At 36.7% G+C, this 22,156-nt stretch overlaps 1 protein-coding gene across 1 annotated transcript in view; it reads right to left on the bottom strand.

Annotated features, from left to right (window-relative positions):
• ANOS1 (anosmin 1) overlaps positions 1-22,156 on the bottom strand; it is a 136,197-nt gene that overhangs the window by 5,752 nt on the left and 108,289 nt on the right. Inside the window, exons 10-12 of the mRNA XM_071564831.1 lie at positions 5,601-5,695; positions 3,259-3,430; positions 1,855-2,075 (exon numbers count right to left, since the gene is read on the bottom strand). Coding sequence (XP_071420932.1) covers positions 1,855-2,075; positions 3,259-3,430; positions 5,601-5,695 — 488 coding nt within the window. The remainder of the gene's footprint in view (positions 1-1,854; positions 2,076-3,258; positions 3,431-5,600; positions 5,696-22,156) is intronic.

Raw genomic sequence — 22,156 nt, 5'->3', positions numbered from 1 at the left:
ATGAATGAAAATGTAACTTCCTAAAATTTCCTTTCAATATACATGTTCATTACATAAACTTGCTTTTATTTTGGATCTGCATGTGAATTCTACTAATTGGTAACTTAATTAGAGGCTAGCCTGGGGCCCCTTCTGCTGCTAGTGAATAAAAAGCATGATCACACTGATTTCAGATTTGTCCAAATTATGCCATAATAATTTTTCTTCTGTTTTTAAGCCCATTTCTGGCATGATGGATGCACTTTTTACTGCTCCATACTTTTCATAGTCACTTAGATCTGTGCAAAATAATTTCAGAATTATTTTATAGACTCTCCCAGATGGGAATACATCTGGCTAAAGACTGACAGGTATTAAGGAATCAGAAGTCATTCATCAAAATCAAAACTATAAATCAAAACATCATCTGTAGCAAGCTGTTACAAATCACTCATCTTGTTCCAGTCCCAGGAAGGGGACAGTTGGAGCAGTGATGCCAGACAGTGTGGGCACAGTGTGCTCCTGTGACCTGCCAGGCTGGTCTGGCCAGGAATTTGGAGGACAAATTATTCTTGTTGGCACTGAACCTTGTGCCATGCAGGGAAACCAAAGTGACGTGTTGGAATAACTGTTAATTTACTGCTACGCCAGAGCAGACAGTAAAGGAGAAAGGAGAGAGAAAAAAGGTGGAGGGAAATGTGTAGTTTTACCGGCAAATTAGCAAGTATTCTGAGAGAGGGCTGCCCTTAACAGACTTTACTGAAGCTTTTCCACCTCATATAAAATACTGAACGGGTAGGAAAGAAAGAGAAGAGTGCATACATTGCACTCAGTCTGCTCATTCAGATGCCCTTCCAGCAGTCAGGACCTGTGCGTTTCAGCCCTGGTTGTGTAAATGCTACGTTTTCAGTCAGAGTGAATGACCCTCACCATAAAATAACCTATATTTTGGTGGTTTCTGAAAGGTAGAAAATCCTGTTTCAACTCAAATCAAAGTTTTCTGCAAGTTAACTGGGTTCCATAAATAGACAGATACACATAGTGATAGATAACTAAAGGAATCTCCAGGTTCTACAGTAGTGAAACCACAGGAAAACATGAAAAACTAAAGCCTAACACAATAAAAAGGAATGTTTTAAATAAAACTTAATATATATTTTGGATCTAACTGAACCAAAGCTTACAAAAAGGATATATCTGCTCCTAAAATCAAAGAGGAAAGTGAAAACCAACATCTCATGGTTTGTTGACCCTGGCAGAGGTGGCAGCAGAGTTTGAATGAAGGTCTCTTCACCTGCCTCTGTCAGATGAGGAACTAAAATAACAAAAGCCATCTTAAATAAAATATGGGGAAGAATTAAAATTGTTAATTCTCGCACTGTCAATAAACTGTGAAATGTAGTTCTCCTTAAAATTATTGTCCATCAGATAATAGTGCATATTGGTGGAGGGGGAAGTGTTTTTTACTTTTCTTAGAGCAATGAGTGACTCAGAGGAAGAGAAAATTCTCTTAAATTCATCAACTTGGACACCAAATAATTAGTAAAACTATAGTATTGGCCAAGTTGAACAGCTTGATCATGAGAAAAAAAATAAAAACTACCCATTGCTACACAGATGATCTTTTCCTCCCTTTAGACACTTCTCAGACAATGGTTGATAATTTGAAAATTGCTGCACATCAAAATGTTTGGCGTGTCATCAAGAAGAGTAGCTGTGTTTTCTATCTCCAGCAAAGGGGAAAAATTAAGCACTTCCTGCTCCAATTTGCATGTAGAGCCAGAGTGTTTGACATCTGCATCACCACAACACTGAACACAGGCCACACACACGCATACTTAGGAAGTCACTAGCAAAAGGTAACAAACAACTTACTGCTGGCAGTATCTGTGACTGCGAAATGATGCTGTTGGGTAAACTGTTCTGCCGGCTTTCTGTGGTCACTTCTGCCCAAGTGACTTGAAACCCTGTCATGGGCTGGTGAAGGTCTGCCTTAGATATCTTCCAGGAAAAATGACCAGTGATGTTACCTTCCTGAACAATGAAAGACGCAGATAGATTCTCGGGTTTGGCCAACACTTTGGGTAGAACTGGCACTATAAATTCAGAAAGCAAAAAAGGTAAGCTAAACTTTGAGTAATAATCCTCAATAACAGTCACTTATTTCCACAAATCAAGGTCAGACAGAGCTCTCTCTCTGTTACATAGAAGCCGGTCAGCTTTCTGGCATCTGACATCAGTGTTAACCAAAGCCTATCTTAGATATATTCCACTGCTTTTAGGGGCCAAATTAAAACTCCAGATCAAATGCTGTGAGCTGCAGATACAGAAAGGAAAGCTGGTGGCATGTAAAGATCTAAGTGCCTCATTCACAGGCAGCCATCCTCCTTCTCCTCATTTTTCAGAATACCTGAGCTCCAACTTTGAGATCACAAGAAAATCCACAGGATAGCAAAGATCTCCATAATTCAGCTAAAAAGTAAAATTTGTGCTCTAAAACTATAGTACAAAATAATAATGGCACTTTTATTAGGTGAAAGATATACTTGAGTTGCAGTTGCCCAGGAAGGCTGTCAGAAGGGGTGGTAAGAAAATGGTGGTAGTAACCAGCAGGACTCTGGGAGACTCATGGAGCATGGATGTACCCTTGGGAACAGTAGGGACTCAATGAAGAGGGGTTACCCTCAAACAAATGAGAAAGGAATGCAGTCTTGGCAGTGCATTGTCATAGCTGACCTCACCTAGGACTACCTGACTCCAGAGGTCCACTCCAACCAATACCTCCATAACTCTGCAATTTCCATAACCCTCTAATTACACATTGTGACAATGCTGTAAAAGGTGTGAGTGCCCGTATTTGTTATTCAAGAGCAGAATTAACCTAAACAAAAGCAAACTGAAAAAGCAGCTTGAATCAGCATGAAAACATTGAAAAGATAGGTCATGCCAGCATAATTATGTTTACAGTTATCATCCATCATTATAAAAAATATAACTGGGAAACTGTTCTTCATTACAAAAATAAAAACTGTGTAATAACAAATGTCATCAAATATTTATGAAAAGTCCACTAAAATTACACTAAATTGACAAAACAGTGACATGTTAGCCAAAATCGATACAGCTCTGTATTTCAGTTGATTTTTCACATAAGTATGAGTCATATTTTTATTTCTTCTGAATCTTTCATTTCCTGTTAGAATTGCTCTTAAAGACTCTTGTTTGATGATGATAAATGCATTTGGAACTATTTGACTAGTTCTTCAGATCATGCCTTACCTCCTTCAGCAGGACAACTAATGTGCTTGTGTTTTTTTTCTTTAAATGCAGAGCAAGGTGGGGTAACAAAGAAAGTACTCTCAGCCTTAAAACGACCTTTAGATTTTGCAGGCAGAACAGTTACTTTATATTTGCATGAAAATGAGAGGTCCTTCAGAATAATGTAGTTCTCCTACAATAAGAAAAACAAAAGGATCATATGCTGGAAATAGAGCTGTAGGTTGGCAAAAGATGAAAAGTTTTCACCAAAAAACCATTTTCCTGGTATGCTTAAAACATGCCAACATGGTTTTTACTTAGAGAAGAAAGCAAACATTGCCAATGCTAGGATTATTTTCAGTAGTAAAGTATATTAGCATGGTATTTGATTATGTCCTTCAATTCTACACAGTTCCTTTGCCACACTGCAGCAAAGCAACTGGTTTCTAATATTTAGAACAGTCTCTCTGACTGATGGCAGTGGGGGTAGCAATGTGAGGATATAAGTGCTAATCAAATTAAATACATGTAAATGAAGATGCTGTAAACCACAGGCTTCATCTATGTTTAACTTTTTAAAAGCACATTCAAAGTTCACAATGGCATTATGGATGCATTTTTTTTCACTTCAGTACATTAACTACTTCTATATTCTTATCAGGAAGAAAAGCTCCACAGCTAAACTACAAATCACAAGTGTCTGTTTAAGGACAATGAATGGAGAAGAAAATTACACAAAGTGTAGGTGTCCTGATAAATTCTTACTGTTGTCTGAAGTACTTTTAAAAATCACAGTATGAAAGTTTTAGCACAAATCATATATGGGAAAAATATTTCTTTGGTTGTTTTTTTTTTCTTAGGAAAATGTCCCATAATACCTTACTGGCTAAGGTCAAAAGTCTTTCACTACCTTTTAAGTCTTCAATACCTTTCGGAATGACTAATTTCTCATGCTGTTCTGTGTAATTCCTTCTTTTTTCTAATTGCAAATTGGATTTGCACCTAACCTTCACCTGGAAGGTCATTTTTGATGGCACATACTGATTGGGCTGAGAATGGACTTGACTTCCTGCCTTCCTCCGGATGGGAGAGCATTCCAACACTGGGAGAGTGCTTGATTTCTTCTTAAAATTGTGACAGGACTATTTTTATTTATTGTGGTAGGGCCTAAATGCTCAACACTGAAAGCTTAAGGCCATTATCCTTAGTGACCTACACACAGCCAGTACTAAATCTTTTGTAGCATCCACCTTCTTCTGTTTGCTTCTAATTATTTTCTTCCTCAAAAGAAACACAGTTTCCCAAAATAGTTTGGGTGAATTACCCTAAAATGATTGAAAGGAAATAAATTAATTAATCCCACAATGCATTTGGACAGATGTATGAACAGTCTTTCCTGACCTCTAGTGGAAATAAGATTCTTAAATGTTAACTTTCTCCTATCTCCAATGTGCATATCTTGAAATACTGGGAATCTACATCATAGCATTATGTTACAATCATTTTTAAAATTCATCTCTAATACTTGATTTGCTGACCCCATGAAGCAGTAAATGTTATGAGCTAACTGTGTCCTGTGATAAGAAATTATGTCTTTTGATATACTCTACTTTTATACGCCATTAAGTCCCCTGAACTGATATGATAGGATAGGTCAGGATAAAAAGGAAAGGTGAATTAAGATTTTTGTCCATTCTCCATAATTCCCAAACCAATTGTGATGCACCAACACATCACTGTGTTGTTCAAACAGTGTGTTATAGACACATAACACTAGATTGCCAACAAATTGAGAACCAAGAACTGCCATGCAATATATATTTGGGCTGACAAGTACTTACACGCAGCTTTCCTTCTCCTCTGATATCTGCCTGACTTCCAGATTGAATGTCTAATATTTTTCACCTATGGTCCTTTCTTTTTTTATCTATTATTCTCCTCAGGGTTGTGAAACTCACCTGCACATCTAAAAGGAAACCTGGTTTATTAATTACTATCATTACTTTTCAGTATTTGCACTGTGCTACAGTCTTGTATTACTAATTTCAGATAAAGCTCCATGTTCCACATGCTGCAGAAATATGTAAGTACTTAGGTAAGAAGTTTTCCTGGTCTCATATTCTGGATAACAACAAAAAAAAATTTAGCCTAGTGTAGATTTAAAAAAAACCCAAACAAACAGACAACCCAAAACAGTCTAGATGCGGTTTTTATCTTTTGCCAAAGAGGAACATAAAAAAGAAACATCCTTACTTATCTATGAAACAGGGTATTAAGCATACTGTGTTATGATACAGAAGCATCCTTTCTCTTGCTGTTTAGAAGCTATTCAGAGTCAAGCAGAAGGCTGAATGGAGACTTACATAAGTTAGCTCTGTTACTTTCCTAAGTCCTTTGGTGTCGTTGTGTGCACAGGACTCCAGTAACCAGTGGACTTGGAATTGATTCATGCTGATATCTAAATGACATAAAAAGAGAGGAAAAGACATATATTATAAGTATGCTTTCACCATTGCAACTTTTCTGGCTTCCCTGGATGAAAATAGAAGGACTTGTAAGTATGACAGAGTTCCTCACCTGTATCTAAGTAACCCATGATATAATGGAGCAAATATTACACACCAATGTAATTTAAACCTTGTATCAGCTAATGGAGATAAATTTAAAAAGAGTAAAATGGCATTTTCAGACATATTAGTATATACTGCTTACATTTTTTAAAAAATCAGGAATTTAAATGAAGCATTAAAAAAATAATAACGCTGCTATTTCTAATTATTCTGCAAATAATGGGAATGACTTTGTGACAACTGCCTGACTGTTCATATTGCTAGAGCGTTGCAATACTGCTGCCTGGCACTGCTTGAGAAATCTGTGCCTGGAGATATCTGAAAATGCCTCTAAATCCCTGAGCTTTCTCCTTTCAGAATACACCACAAAACCTGTTCAGCATGTGTCCAAACAAAATTCTAGTCTTGCCTCTCAGGAGTGATACTGAAAGCAAGAGTTTACTCCCATTTAAATAAATGAAAAACTTGCCGCAGTATTAATAGGATAAGCTTTCAAGTTCTCTCCAGCTCTTCTAGTTTTTTGTCTAATAAGGAAGCAAAACAAAGAGCAATAAAGAATTTGACAGAAGAAGGAAAACTCATTAGGTAGTGCAAATAGTTTCTGACATTTTACTGGATTTCATTTTCTATCTTTATGGAGGGGATGCAAAATTATGTCTGTTGCTATTAATTAGCTCGGTATGACATAGCCACTAATGCCAAGTGCCTCATTGTGGGTTTCAGGAGGGAAAACAAGTATCTCAGATGCCTTACGGGCTGATCTGGCATTAGACTGCTATGAGCAATTTGGATGCAGAAGGGAAGGACTTTAAACTAAAGAGAAAATAACTAGTGTATGAAACCAGCTGAAATGGCTCCTTGAAATAGATTTTTGTAGTAGCTGCCTTCGTAGCAACATGTATGTTAATTATTTGTGTGATTTCTTTAGAAACAATATTTCTTTCAAATAGAAATCTATAAAGAAATAATGTCCTGCTTTGTGATTGTTCCTTCTCATTTAAAATAAAGAAATGGATGCACTTTTTCTTGTCTCTTCATTGCTGGACTTTCCCACTTGATGTGCCTATTGGATGGAGACATTCACAGTGCATTTGTAAGCCAGTTTCACCTGTATTCATCTCTTCCAGTTCACTCAATTGTTGCCTGTTACCTACTAGATGATCCTTAAGGTCCCTTCTGACCTAAACCATTCTATGGTTCTATGATTATTTTAAACTGTCTGCATGGGTGTACTGCTCTTTGCAAAGCTACAAAGCAGCTATTTTAATTTGTAATAATTTTCACTTGCAATCTATAAATAAATCACTCTCCTTTTTGGTGGAGATTTATCCAAGCCAGTTAATCCTTGTAACTCCCCATCCATCAAGAATGGGATAAAACACATACATCAGGTAGGTTACTGAATATCATCACCACATGGGTAAGTGGGGAAAGAGAAATCCCAAGCATCAAGACCTTACAACAGCTCAGTATTCAGATATATTGCTGTAGAGATTTACTTGGCCTCTGTTCAGAAATGTAATTCAAGATAGAACCATAGAATCACAGAATTGTTTGGGCTGGAAGGTACCTTAAGGATCATTTATTTCCAATCCTCCTGCCATGAGCAGGGACACCTCTCACTAGACCAGGTTGCTCAATGATCCATCCAACCTGGCCTTGAACACTGCAAGGGACAGGAAAAATATTTGTTATTTCCAGCTACCGGCACAGCAGAATTCTGTTTGATTATATGGCAGGTCCACCTCCATTCATTATGTGAACTTCTGCTTTCAGGCAGTTCTTCTTTCTCTTTTCTTTCTTTTCTTTTTTCTTTCTTTCTTTCTTTCTTTCTTTCTTTCTTTCTTTCTTTCTTTCTTTCTTTCTTTCTTTCTTTCTTTCTTTCTTTCTTTCTTTCTTTCTTTCTTTCTTTCTTTCTTTCTTTCTTTCTTTCTTTCTTTCTTTCTTTCTTTCTTTCTTTCTTTCTTTCTTTCTTTCTTTCTTCTTTCCCTTCCTTCCACACTTCCTTCCTTTCTCTCTCCTACATTAGCAAACTCTTAGTAGTTTATTTGTAAAAAGCTGTGGTTTCTCACTACTTGAGATAGAAAATCAGAAAGACATTAAAAAATCCTATCAACTTTAAATTTGTAATTTGTCCTGTAAATGTAGGATGAAGATCTTCAGTAGACAATTTCAGAATATTATTTGAACAAATGAATCCTAGATTTGATAGTGCTCGCATCTGGTATTCTGATAACAATCTATACTGAAAATAAAGGATTTTTTTTCTCTTTTCAGTGAGTATGTAATTAAAAGTCATATGAAAAAGGTTTTTGCATACATATACACATGTATATCCACTGGTATAAAATGGAAGGTATCATGACAGTGGGACCTGATGCTTAATTAGGGCTAAGTTTGTCCAAAATATTGCATTAGAACAGGGCTTTTTGACTTGCCTAAACTTCTACTATTAAGATTAAAACTTCTTTGATTCTCACCTCCACCTCTATAATTGCTGTTATCTAAAAAAAATTGGAGATACATAGGAAGTCTGAAAAACTGAAAATGTACATGCATGCATGAAGTATGCATACTAAATAACAAGATTGTTTTAGAAATTATCTTTAATATTTTTAAAAGCAAAAGGAGACAAAAACACATGGAAGTATCTAAAAAGCCATAATAAGAGAATTCAATTTGATGAAAATGAGCATTTGTTTTATAAAGTTGTTCATAAAGCTCACAGCTCTAGAGTCTTACTTTCATGAAAGACATGTATTTGTATTTACAACACATGCAAAAAACCCCCCCCAACCCCAAAAAGCTTCTCCAAGCCTGTCTTCCAGCAATACACTCCTAGTGAGATCACCACTATAATTATACTTAGATTTTTGGGTTTAGCTGTCCATTACAAACTCAAGAATGGGTACTGGACAAGCTGTTCAAGCTGCAGTCTAGCTGGCTGTCAGGCACTGCCACCAAGTGAAGCCCAGCTAAGGTTAATACATTGAGCCCACAGCCGCAGTTTTTTCGGAAAAGTCACTTTTATCAGCAAGTTCTGCTATTCTTTCTAGAATAGGTACATAACACTGACAAGAAACAGATATACTCCATCAATCTGCTTCCCTGATATTTCAGATGTCACAGTATAAAGCCTTTTTGTATATAATCAATCTTAACAGTTTGGAGTTTTCTTGATTCTGTGCATCCAATCAGGAGTCTTTAAAAAGCTTTGTAACTTCACTGTTCTCATACTTAGAAAGTCTATCATCAATTGACACTAAAATGAGTGAGGTTTGCACAAACAGTAAGCATTTATATTTTCCAGTACTCAAAAATATTTGTACAGATACATTGAACTTGAAGGACATAAATACAAACACTCATTTGAGCAGCTCTAAGCTTGTGAAATTAGTCAACAGAACAACCACTTCAGTAAGAACAGCAGACAGGTTATTCAAGTAATTACTTTTATTTTAAATTTATGTAAAGAGGGAAAAAAATAAGGCAATCCAGGACAATTACTTGGAAAATCTCTTAATGATGCTGACATGGAAATGACCTCCAGCTGCCCGAGCTAAAGACTTTTAGATCTTTAAGACAGTTGCATACAACTAATCTTTTCAAATAAACTAACAGGTGATGTTAATTACTGTGACTAAGAATTTTAAAGTAAATTTTCTCAAGTATAAAATAAGTTCCTAGACTTAAGAAAGCACTTCTGTGTAGACACCACATGATCATATTCTTAAAAGTTCATATGTGCTCAGCTCTTTTGCTGAACAAGGGTATGCAACTAACTTTGTTAGACAGAGATCTTAAATCTCTAATTAGAAACATATGGAGCAGGGGATGCTCCAAAGCATTTTTTTTTTAGTCTGTCTAAGATTGCCTTGATTTTCAAATGAGCATCTCCACAAAGCTCTATATCAATTGTGTTTAGAAATATATTCTTTACCAGATTTATCTGTCTTCTCTCCCTCCCCAATTTAAACTCTTTAGTTTCATTTTAATAAAAATAAAACAATATATTACTGATTTTTCTGGGTGGAAAATGTGCATTTATTTTGTAGCTTGAAGCTGTAAAAACAGCTTAAAATCCTATTAATCCTATACTGCCAAATAATCTGTTCACCAGTTGGAAAGTTTCAGGGTATTATGCACAATTTAAGCACCTTAAATTGGCAAGTATCAAGTAGTGGAACACAGCTTAAGCCATGGCTGCACAATGGTTCCTAGAAATACCATAGGCCTACATTCTACACTTGCTAAATCTCATCATCTCCCCATAGAATTTAAAGCTCTGAGAATCATTGAGAAAAGTCACCCAACACAATTCCAGATAACGCTGCAACTTTTCCTAGATGGAATTTATGATTTAAATGGTTCTGCAGTTTGTGGAAAATAAACTAAATTTTAAAGGTGATCTCTTTTCCTCATCTTTGCGAACATTTTTCACATTTCTGTTTTGTACATATACATTACTGCCAGCCATGTGAATAATTGCAATTGCATCTAATGGGGTTTCCTTTTTTTTTTTGCCATACTACTGCAGTTACTTTCTCTGCCTCAAATACTTTATTCTGCTTTATACTGCAGTTACTGTTTCAGGAACAATCATGAGGAACTGAAGTCTGCTTTGTAGCTAAAAAACTGGCATAAATAACAGCAGTGAAATTTGTTCATGCAGCCCAAAGCCACCAATATGGACCTCCTGGCACTCCAGGAGACCAGGTAAACAGATTTAAGAGCTACTTATTCCTTTTTATTCCTGTGATCCACAGCAAGGAAGATGCAGAAGACTGTTTTGAGAACTGGGGCTGATTTGCTGGATGCCTTTAGGCAAAGCACTTCATGGCTCCTTACCTCTGTTCCACCCCTGTCAAGTGGTCATAATGATGACAAGTCTATGTTGTAGAAGCATTTCAGCTCTTCTATATTATTCTGATGTGGGACTCTACCATTTGGTACAAAAATGCCAATTAATACCAGCTGTGACAGCCCTATTATGTAGGCAACGAAATTACAAAAACTTATTAGAAAGGAAAATCAAATGGGATTGCTGGAAAACAAGATTTCACAGCAGACATGTTCAACAACAGCAGCTCAAATTAAGGTTTAATTACAATAAAAATGTCTGGCATCAATAAACACAGTAACATCAACTTGATTTCTGCATCATGACAGGATTTAAAGTAATTAATATGAAATGCCTGATAGATTTTCCCATTAGAATAAAAGAAATTAAAAAAGAAAATATTGTAAAATAAGACATATGAAAACCTTTACCTGCCAGCATAAAAGTGTTAATATAAGTAACTAGCATCTGTGAAATGAGTATTTCATTTAAAAAAATGGTGTTCAGTAGTTTTTGTCAACTCACTTCTTCCAAAATATATACATATAATTAATATGCTAACTGTATGCCAAAATGAGTTGTTATCAAAGCTTAGAAGATAATTAGCTATAGAAAAACCTGCTGTCTTCGTTCAAAGCTTTCTTCAAACAGAATGTCATGAGAAGGCTGAAACACCTGTGAAACTACTCAGTAAAAAAATGGTGAAACAACTTGTTCTGTGCACAGATCAACTTTGGATTCATTGTATTTTGTTAGATCTGATACCTCATATAGCAAACCACAATGATTTTTTTGTGACTGGCCACATGTTCTTTTGGTTTTCTCCTCATGGACGGGAGGGTGGGGTGTTGATCTTTCAAGCTTCTGAGCACTCTGGCCCTGATTCAACAAAGCACTTAGATATATGAACAGTCATGCTAACTTCAATAGTTAAGGATAGCTAATGGATCAGGCCAGAAAGTTTAGAACCCAGCAAGATCAAGGCATTAATGACTACAGCTAAAGGATGGTCTTGAACATGTCTTTGATGGTCTTAGACTAATAGGAAAAAGTAAATATAGCAAAATTAAGTAATTTCCTTTCTGGATCATGTCTCTTGCAGCATTACTGCTCTAAAAATAGACTACAGCAGAGGGAAAATATTTTATATTTAATATCACAACACAGCGCAGCATCTGCTCAGGGCACACAAAGTGCATGTTGCAGTATCTACAAGCTTAATTAATTTTTTTCAACTGTAAAGTTTTAGCATGATTTTGGGGAGCTCTGTATAAATCCTGTGTCAAATAACACACCATCCAGGAAAAAAAATTTATCTCATTGTATTGAATGGTGAAGCTGTGCCGCAGTGAATGTAAAAGTAGCAATGGTAAATGGTGAAATTTATGATGCCTTGCATGAAGTAGAACATATTATCATCTCTGAAGTGCCCACAGATCTGTATAAGTCAAAGGCTTTCTGAAGAAATGTTCCTGCTAGCTCTTCTCCCCGTATGTAACCCCTGATAGACCTTTACAGCTGTGGAACTAATCCAATATGGCCCTGACTCCAACCCACAGCTCTGGCAGAAGGATGAGCAGCAGTGTTTGCTCTGCAGCATGACCTGCCTGTATTTCCACACCAAGAAATACACAGCAAATATTGGACACAGAATGTAATGAAGTGTCCTCAGCTCTGTCAAGCTTGTGTTTTGTTTATTGGACCAACATTCCTTCCCATGACTACAGATAGATCTATAATAAGTAATTTTCCATCAACACTTTTTCTGCTAAAATTCAGTTGCTGAAGAGGTCCTGAAAAATATGCAGAGAAGGCTGAAATAAAGGCAAAATCCAAATGAATAAATAAAGCAGTATTATTTACTAGTAGTTCCTTCAGTCTTGAAGACACAATTAGCATGAAGTGATCCATTTACAGAATGACTGAAGACCAGTTTGGGAAGTGATACTTCATTGTGTTGCAGGGAAGTGATACTTCATTGTGTTGCAGGGAAGTTAAATATGATCCCAGTCACTACTAGATAATAACACTTATTTATTTCTTCATACATTGTTTCATGAGCCATTATATGACTGAAGCTAATGACAGGACAAGAAATAATAATAGAATAAAAGGGGTTATTTTACTCATGGTAGTTTAGCAAGGGCAAAGTGAGGTAAACATACTTTACCTTCAACTAATGTTAAAGTGCTGCATTGCTGCACTAATGCATTGTAAGTCTCTTTGCACTCCTCTTTTTCCTATAAAAACTATTTGCTCTGCAGCAGGAATTTTAGGTACACTCTCTTAAAAAAATTAAATGAAAACAACTTTGTCTTTTTAGCTGTCCAGGCACTGCTTCATCCAGTGGTATAAAAAAGGCAAGAAAAATCCAAAGTTTTGTTTGGTTGTGAAATTCATGGTATTCATGACACCTTTGAGAAAAAAAAGTTTTTAATAATCACCCCATTCAAGCAGTCTGATGAAAACAAACACCAAACCCTTCAGTTGACATTTAAACTTCATTCAACAAATATTTCCTAACAAGGCAAACTTTACTGTTTCCTGCTCTTATGTGGAATATAAGCAGTTTCAATTAAATCACAAAGATTTTGTTTCTCACATTATGCCATTTAAAATAAACTTTCTTTCTATAGAAAACATTCCTTGTATGATACAACTATAAGCCTTTCAAAAAATGATATTAACAATTTAGAGACAGGACTGAGCCACAGTATTTTTGTCCATATCTAGACCTAGGAAGCCTCAAGGTTTGAAGATGTTTATATTGAAGGATTTAAGTTTGGGATCATCTCTAAGCCGGATTACCTCTACCCTTACTTATTTTCACACACACAACATCCTATACAAAGTGAGTCCAACAGTATCTCATTCTGGTTTTCTATTACAAGGAAAATTGCCTCCTGTCAGCTCCAAGTCTCACAATAGCTGCTTATAGGCTGAATAGAAGCTTTCTACATTATTCTCTCACATTCATATTTTGAAAGCTACCTAAGCATCCAAACCATGAATTTAATGGAAAAAAAAATGTCCAGCACTCACTATGGTTATAGATATATTGAAAATGTCACTAACTACTCTATAATTACATCACATTCTATGATTCTATTATTAACTTTAGCCTTCTGTGTAACTTTGACAAATCTGGACAACAATTTAGATGAGTAGGCCATATTAAGGGTAAGTAACCTTGGAGTTTCTCCCAATTCCAGAGTTAAGATACAGACCCAAGCCTGTCCCTAACTCCACAGTGTGAGGAAATGTAGAGGTGCACCTGCTGCTCCCTTCTTCTCTCTCATGCCCCATGCAAAAGCCATACGGGTGTGCTTACACACATGTACAATGATCTATCAAGTTCCAAACTGGACTGTTATGGAATACCATATCAGGATGTTGTTTTGCATTAACATGCAGGTTTATAAATCTGCAGTTTAAAATTAATGAGTCTATGAGAAAAAAGAAGAGAGTGAAGCCAGGTTAAATATCTATAAAACCACATGCATACAGGCAGGGGGAACAGAACTTGACTGTTTTCTGTGTCACCAATTTAAGAATAATAAAGGGAGAAGAATTGGCTTCAAAACAAATAAAAAATGTTCCAAATGCCCAAAAACTAAGTGACCCTGATGGAACACTGGATATTATCATGAAGATAAATGCAACAAGTGAATAAATACAATGAAATCACATTGAGCTCAGGAATTTTCATTAACCATGTGTAGTCTGAAGCTGGGATAATAATCTGCATAAGTACTATTACACTTTTCCCCTAATCTCAGGTTTGTTTTGATTTGCTTACTGCCACTGACAAGACCAGAGCATCTATTGGGGTAGGATCTTCAGTCTAGACTGCTATGGATATTTTTATGTTCAGTTTATGGTCACAGAAGCAAAATGAACTGGTGTTTAACAACTCATTATTGATCAGATGCATACATGTTACATCTTTAAATTTAGATTATATTTTCAGTGTCAGATACTCTTTTTTGGTTTCTTTCCCTCTAAATCTAGCTACTCATTCAAATAGCCCATTTTCCATCCATAGTGTTTATGCAGCTGGCCTTAAGGCCACCTTATAAAAGCGGGTAATTAAAAAGTACTTAAAAAGAGGCATGTGGAGGAAAGTTCACCTCATTCATAAGAGGACACTTGTTAGTGCAAACTACCTTCACCATGAACATGATGACTCCTGACTGATAGCTTAATCTCCCCTGAATCATAAGATAAATGTTTTATTCAGCACATAGGCAGGATAAGAGAGCACTCATGAACAGTTTTAGCCCACAGCTGATGGAGATGTATCTTGCTAAACTGCAGTGCCTCAGTACATTTTTACTCAGTGGAGGAATGGTACAACTGCTTTGGGTATGATGGTGTAAGCATGTAAGACAGAGCTTTGACTTAATATGACCCCTACTGATATAGTCTGGGGGAAGGAGAGGAAGAGCTGGATGGTGAAAAACTTGCCATTTTAGCCCTCGGTTATTGAGGGCTCACCACAGACATTGCCATTGGCAAGCTTAGTGACACTATGTATGTATGTATACATATAGAGCACTGTATTTGTTGCTAAAATAATTAACTTTACAGGTTGTGGTAACCCTCAAGAAGAAATCAGAAATATAGCATATGCATACTAGGCAGACAATATTACTGAAGGTACATAAAGATGCTGGTTTAGAAAACTTATTTTTTTCCTGAAGAACCAAAAACCAGGCAAGAGTTCATTTATTAGCTGGCCAGTTATTTTTTTCAATGTCTGTGAGTAAAATCTTGATAAATGATTTTGCAATGCAATATTGAATGTCTATCTACAGTCCAACTTCAGGTACTCATTCCACTTAATGATGGTCTATCTTTGAATTGCACTCATGGGCCAGGTAATTTGCAATTATATTTCCATTTGATCTTTTAATGCAAGTTCAAAAGAAATCAAGCTTAAATATCTATCAGTTACTAATTTAAGAGGGAAAGAAGACTTCTTTTAAATGCATAAATTAAGTAAAATGAATACACTTTCATAATTACTGAAGGGGTACTGAAGGAGTATGATTCAGGTCATACTGAGGGCTTATGAACAGCTTACACTATGTAAATTTTAAAATGAAGTAATAAATGGAACTAGTCTGATGAATGTTCTGGACCAAACCAATCCACTACAGCCACCATCTGCCTTTAGCAGACATCAGTGGGTGGATGTTAAGCAAAATTAGTCTTCTGTGCTGAGATCACAGGGGGTAGTTCTGATTTGGCTTGTGTTATTTGATTTCCTGGCAGACTTTGAATCAATTCAAATTACTTTTCTGGGACTAACAGTTGGACAAACTTGCCCCTAAGTCTCTCATACTAAGAGCTTTAACCACTTACCCTGAAAGGTATGGAGGTTTGGAAGTAAGTGAAAGGCAATAAAGGGTTTCTGTTCTACCTGTGAAAACATGAAGAAATGCAGCAAACTGTGCCCTTGAAGACTTTCAGATATTGTCCCATTTGCAGAGGAGATGCCATGGAGGTTACCACTATTGTAAATGTAATTTTAAAACTTTATTACTTGTCCCACTAATCAATTGCAGACTATTTGAGAAGTTGCACACCAACTGCACTACCAAATTGTATTATTTGTGGTTGATGTTTTTCACGACTCCCACCAGTAACATGTTCAGTATTGTTAGCACTTGACATTTGGACACAAAACAAACACTCATAGTCCTGTAGTCAGTTTATAAAGTACAAGTGGAACTGGAAATGGCCAGGTGCTCCCCTTTCCATTCTCTCTAAAAAGGCAAAGAGATTTTTCATGAAGTTGTATTAGGCCTATGTAAGACAAAGTTAGGGAGTTGTAGGAATCACACAGGATATTCCATTAACTCTGGAATAATTTCCCTTAAGAATTAAATTTACAGCACTACCTATCTCCCCACGCAGGATGTCCATAGGATAAAGGCAGTAGCACATGTGGAAAAGCAAAGTATGCAACGTCTACCAGTACATTTCTAGAAAGATGATCTAGTTGAAGATTCCTGTGCTTGGGGGCAGTTTTACTAATTAAATCCCTAAATACTAATGCACATTTATGCATACCCACAGATTCAACCACAGCTGAGAAAAAATCTCTGTATTCTCATGGAAGTATGAGGGCAATATATTGGTGTATAGTTCATTATAATTAACAGTGAAGTCATTTTCTTTAAAGACCCATGTGGACCATGGCAGTATCTTGAAGTACAAATATTTTACTGCTTAAATATTGATAATTAGAATATGGCCAGCTGCTCAAACACTAATCTACTTAGTGCAACAGTTAGTACCAAACTAAATAATGCATTAGTGTTAAGCAACTACTGCTGAATTCTTTACAATAACAGCAAGAAACTCCAGCTGGCACTGAAGGGTTCAATTAGCTTCAATGGCTCTACTTCCGTGAGAAACTACCATTCCATAACACAGAGGAAGCTTTCTATTATTTTAAAACCTGCCATATCAAGTACCTTATTACAAACAAAGTTGGCACACACAGTCACTTCACTCCTGTCCCTAAACTAAGTGAAAGTTAATTTTGCTTTACTAAGATCTGGGTTTAAAAGTAGTTGTGGTAGCTTTCTGCTTGCTTTGCCTTGCCTTGCATTTTATTCTTCCCTTTAATTTAATTTATTATTCTTGTTCAGTTGATTTATCAGACAATGGAGGATTCTCTGCCTCTCCCTGCCTTGAGTGTTCCTTTTTTCTTCCAGCATTTACAGAAACACAAAGAAAGAAGCCTGAAACCAAGTCTTAATGTATTTTAAATATTTGTCTTTTTAAGCAAAACCAAGGGGCATATATATTGATTTTAAATACTGAGAAGTACTTCAAATGTTTAGTTTAAAGAGGGGGAAGTAAATATATATAGACTTCATTCAAAGAAAAGTGAAGGAAACTAAAACTTTACCTGAACAAGGAGAGGTGAATTATACTCAAATAAAAGGAACTAAGGAAATGGTAGTGAAAGCAGAGTAATGGGTTAGAAAATATTGTTGTGAGTTGTTGCTTTGGAAAGAAAATACAGTCTAAAATTTAATATATCATAATTATTGCAGTAAGTGATGAGAATTGACGCAGTGAGTTCATAGCAAGTATTTTTTTCCTTCTATCTATGGGAAATAGCTAATTTTCATACACAAGTTTGATGCAACTTGAAGGCTTTTCAGCTGAAGTCCAAAACTTCGGCTCTCCAGCTGCTCAACTACTGAAAAACAGAGAAAACTTAAGCATCCTTTTATTTTCACACTTTCATTCTTGATTACTGCACAGGATACTGAGGATCCTAATTATCCTACCTAGCTAATCCTTTTAAGTAGGGGGTTCAGAGTGTATTTATTCTTGGTAATGGATGGTACCCTATGACTCCAACAGAAGGAGTTAAAAGTGATTTGTTTAATTTGATTCCACTCATAATTTCTAATTTCACAGAGTTGAGATGGCCAAAAAAAAATCTGGCCACAAACACATTCTTCTTTTCATTTACAAAAGTGGGATTCATGCAGTTTAAGGAATGTACTGTGTTTCTCTAATCCCAGACCTAAATCAGAGGCAACAAGTGAAAGACATTTTCTACCTTCAGAAAGAAGCTATTGTACTCATATGCAATACTTTGCATGACTCTAGCAAAATTATATGCATTTGCTAAGTACCTTGTACTGCCTGAAGTGTGGAGATATTTTTACTAGCATACATACTGAAGTTATTATTACCATCTTCCTAAACAATTAAAACTGAAAGATTATTTCAGAAAGAGACCTATTTTAATGCAAAGTCCAGATCCCACATTTTTATTCATGCCTCATGCTTACCAAAGTTAATGGGACTTAAGAAATGACACTTGAAGAACAGGCCTAGATAAGTCAGTCCTGCTTACCAAATTGTGGCACATTATGCATATATATGGAAATTCATCCACTAAGACTTTTACTCAAACACTTCTGAGTATGGAATTAGATTCCAAGTACTGACATGCAATCACTCCTTTATTGTATGATAAAGTCAGTTTGGTCATAGTTTGCAAAACTTCCTCTGTTGCAATTGTTGCACAGGACAGAGGTCTGATTTCTACTTAGAAGGATGATATAAAACCAAAAGCTTCAGCCCTGATGTCATCATTGTGTTCTTTTCACTGGCTTCCTAGAGGCACATCTGCAAATTTCACTGAGGGCTATGTCTTCATAGTCATGGAAGAACTACCTTTGAATGTCAACAGACATCACCATACCTTCTGTAAATCCTAAGGCATGTTGCAATAAACACAGATAGCCTATGCTGGCTAATATTCATGACGAATAAATTCCCTGTCATTGAAAAAACAATGACAACATCTGTTATAGGGCCTTACAGACGGAACTGAATAAGTTGATTTAACTTCAGAGTTAGTTCTACTTGGAGCAGATGGTTGGACCAGATGACTTCCAGAGGTCCCTTCCATCCCATTTAAATTATTCTATGATTCTGACCTATTTTTAGCTCTTTAGACAGAGTAAAATGATTTGAATTCAAAAGCAAAGTGAAAATATATAAATAATCGAAAACAATCTCAGGAACATGCTTAAGTGTTATAAGCAATCTACACAGGTAATTCCTTCTGTTTCTGTAACCTGTGGTATGCTGTGATACTAGTGTTGGGAGACCATACAAAACTCTTCCATAGAGACATCTTTGTTTAGGAGAAAATTAAAAAAAAAAACAATAACAGATCTTCAGTCTGCACAGAATGGTATAACCACTGAATTCAGGAATATAACAAAAAATTCTAAGCAGTTATTACTATAGAAAATTAATAACACTATTTCTATTAAGACTGCTGTTTAAGTGGCTATTAAAGTTTTCATTACAGCTAAAAGAAACTCTGTATCAACATAGCAAAGGCAAGTCTAGGGCTGAACAGGTTCAACAAAGTTCAGTAGAGTTCAACAAAGGGAAATGCTTCCTGCACCTGAGAAAGGATAACCCCCTCACCAGCAGAGGCTGGGAGAGACCTGCTGGAACGCATGTCTGTGGAGAAGGACCCAGAGGTCCTTTTGGACAAAAGCTGTCCATGAGCCAGCAGTATGACCTTGTGGCCAAGAAGGCCAATGGTATCCTGGGGGGTATTAGGAAGAGCACTGCCAGCAGTCTGAGGGAGGTGATCCTGCCTCTCTGCTCAGCCCTGGTGAGGCTACTTCAGGAGTGTTGTGTCTAGTTCTGGGCTCCTCGGTATCCTCAGGACAAGAAAGACACAGAGCTCCCAGAGTGAGTCCAGTGGAAGGCAACAGAGATGATAAAGGGACTGAATCATCTCTCTTATGAGGAAAGGCTGAGGGAGCTGGGCCTACTTAGCCAGGAAGGGATCAATGTATAAAAATATCTTAAGGGCAGATCTCAAGAGAATGGGGCCAGTCTTTTCAGTGGTGCCCAGCACCAAGACAAAGGGCAATGGGCATACACTGAAAAAGGGAAAGCTCCCTATAAGGAAAAAATTCTTTACTTTGAGGGTGACAGAGCACTGGAACAGGCCGCCCAGAGAGGTTGTGGAGTCTTCTTCTCTGAAGATATTCAAAACCTGCCTCAATTCTGTGCAATTTGCTCCAGGAGAACATGCTTTAAGCAGACTAGATATTCTGAGGTCCCTTCCAACCCCAACTATTCTGTGAATCTGTGATAAGTTACTGGTTTTAATGTCTTCATCTAAAAAAAAAAAAGAAAAATTAACAATCTAAATAATGTTTTTATTTGATCATCTCTGCAACCGTGTTTAGTTAGAATCATGATGTCTAATGGAAAGAGTACAAAAAAACTTGAAAACCAAACCAGACAAAGCAAACATTGCTACAACCAATTGAAACTGGATAAATTTACAAATGTTGAACATGTTTCAGCTTAAGACTTTTATTTTTTGAATTATTTTATATCATGGGAACTCTTAGGCTAATCAATCTACTTATTTCCTACAGTTTCATGATAGTTTCTTAATTTCTATGTTTTAATTTTACACATTGTAATATAGGACCATAGAATGGCTGTTTCTCCATCAAAAAAGTGTTGATTTTTTAATAGGAAACTACACAAACCCAAGAATCTTAGTGCAATCAACAGGAAGTCCTATGTTCACCTACCATGTAGGAGACAAAGAGGTCAATTTCCTGTCAGAAAGGATTTGAACTCTGATTGCCTACCTACAAAAAAATAGATGTCATGCCATCGAGCAGGCTCAGGTAAGTTCTTAGTATTTCCTATTATAGTTGCTGCGCTCTAATACCTCCTACAACTCCCCAAATATGACTTAAGACAGCAAAGTTCATAAAGGAGAAAGATGCATGGGTATAGTTCCCAATGCAGCTGGCTCCAGTAACTGCTGTCTTTCATGAATACAGGACACAGCCAATATGCTTCTCCTGCTGTGTTCCTTGCATGCTGAAACAGACTTTCTCTGCAGTAAATTGTCATTAGTAAATTTATAGTCAGTACCTCATCCATGCACTACATAAACTCCAAACTCTTGCAAGGGCTTATAGAAGTTGCTGGCTTCTCAGAAGCAGGTAACTGCCTGTATTTCAGTTCCGCATGAGGCAATGGCTCCTGCTGACTTACTGCATATGCTGTCACTCAGAACATGGATATTTTCTTTTCGAAAAAGAAACGAAAAAACTAAGTCTGATGAAGTGTCATATTCTGCCCCTCTTCAAATACCTTTGCTATCACTGTTAGTTCTGTGAGAAAAATGAAGGCACCTTCCACTGGCCACGGCATGTACCTGAACACCCTGGTGTCTGTCACAGAGCTTGACCCCAGCCCATGACCAAAATGGACCTTTGAGTGTCCCCTCATGAAACTGGATGCATATTTGCACACACAAGATGAGTCAGCTGTACAGTCAGCTACTTGGCAACTCTGCTAGTCCATCCCAGGGACAAGGTGACAGCATGTAAATCCATGTCATTTTTGACAGGTCTGTTACACATCTGCCGGACATTCTCCTATTGTGGAGATTAGACCGGATCCAAACATTCTTATTTCCAAACTCTGAGTCACTGTAAGGGTGCTGACTACCTTATTTCTTCTTACAGACATCTAGAGCATTTAATACAAATATCATCTACAGGTATGCAGCAGAGGGTGAGTGAGATTCAGCTCCAGATTTAGATGGAAACATTTAGGTATCTACAGTACGATGTCTCTAAGCTCAATATCTATATTATCTTTATAATTAGTGGACACTTAGTTCAAAGTATCTACTTTGGAACAAGAATATTGCTGTACTGGTCATAATTTTTCTTTCACATAACTAACTTTGGAAAAGGTGAATTTCAGTAGAGGTTCTGGCATTTCAGTCATAGGACACATGATCTTTCTTCTGGCAACAGGCTGGCAGGAAAATGGCTGCAGATGGATTGATTGTTCCACTGGGCTGAATCTTGCCTGTAGACTGTGAGTTGCACGGCCCTGCCTGACACCTGTGGGAGGCATCAGTCTCCACGCATTTGAATCCTTCTCTCAGATTTTTCAG

This window comes from Pithys albifrons, chromosome 1, assembly GCF_047495875.1.
Source record: "Pithys albifrons albifrons isolate INPA30051 chromosome 1, PitAlb_v1, whole genome shotgun sequence".
Classification (NCBI taxonomy): Eukaryota; Metazoa; Chordata; class Aves; order Passeriformes; family Thamnophilidae; genus Pithys; species Pithys albifrons.
The sequence above is the reverse complement of the archived record's forward strand: the minus strand, read 5'-3'. Positions and strand labels throughout refer to the sequence as shown.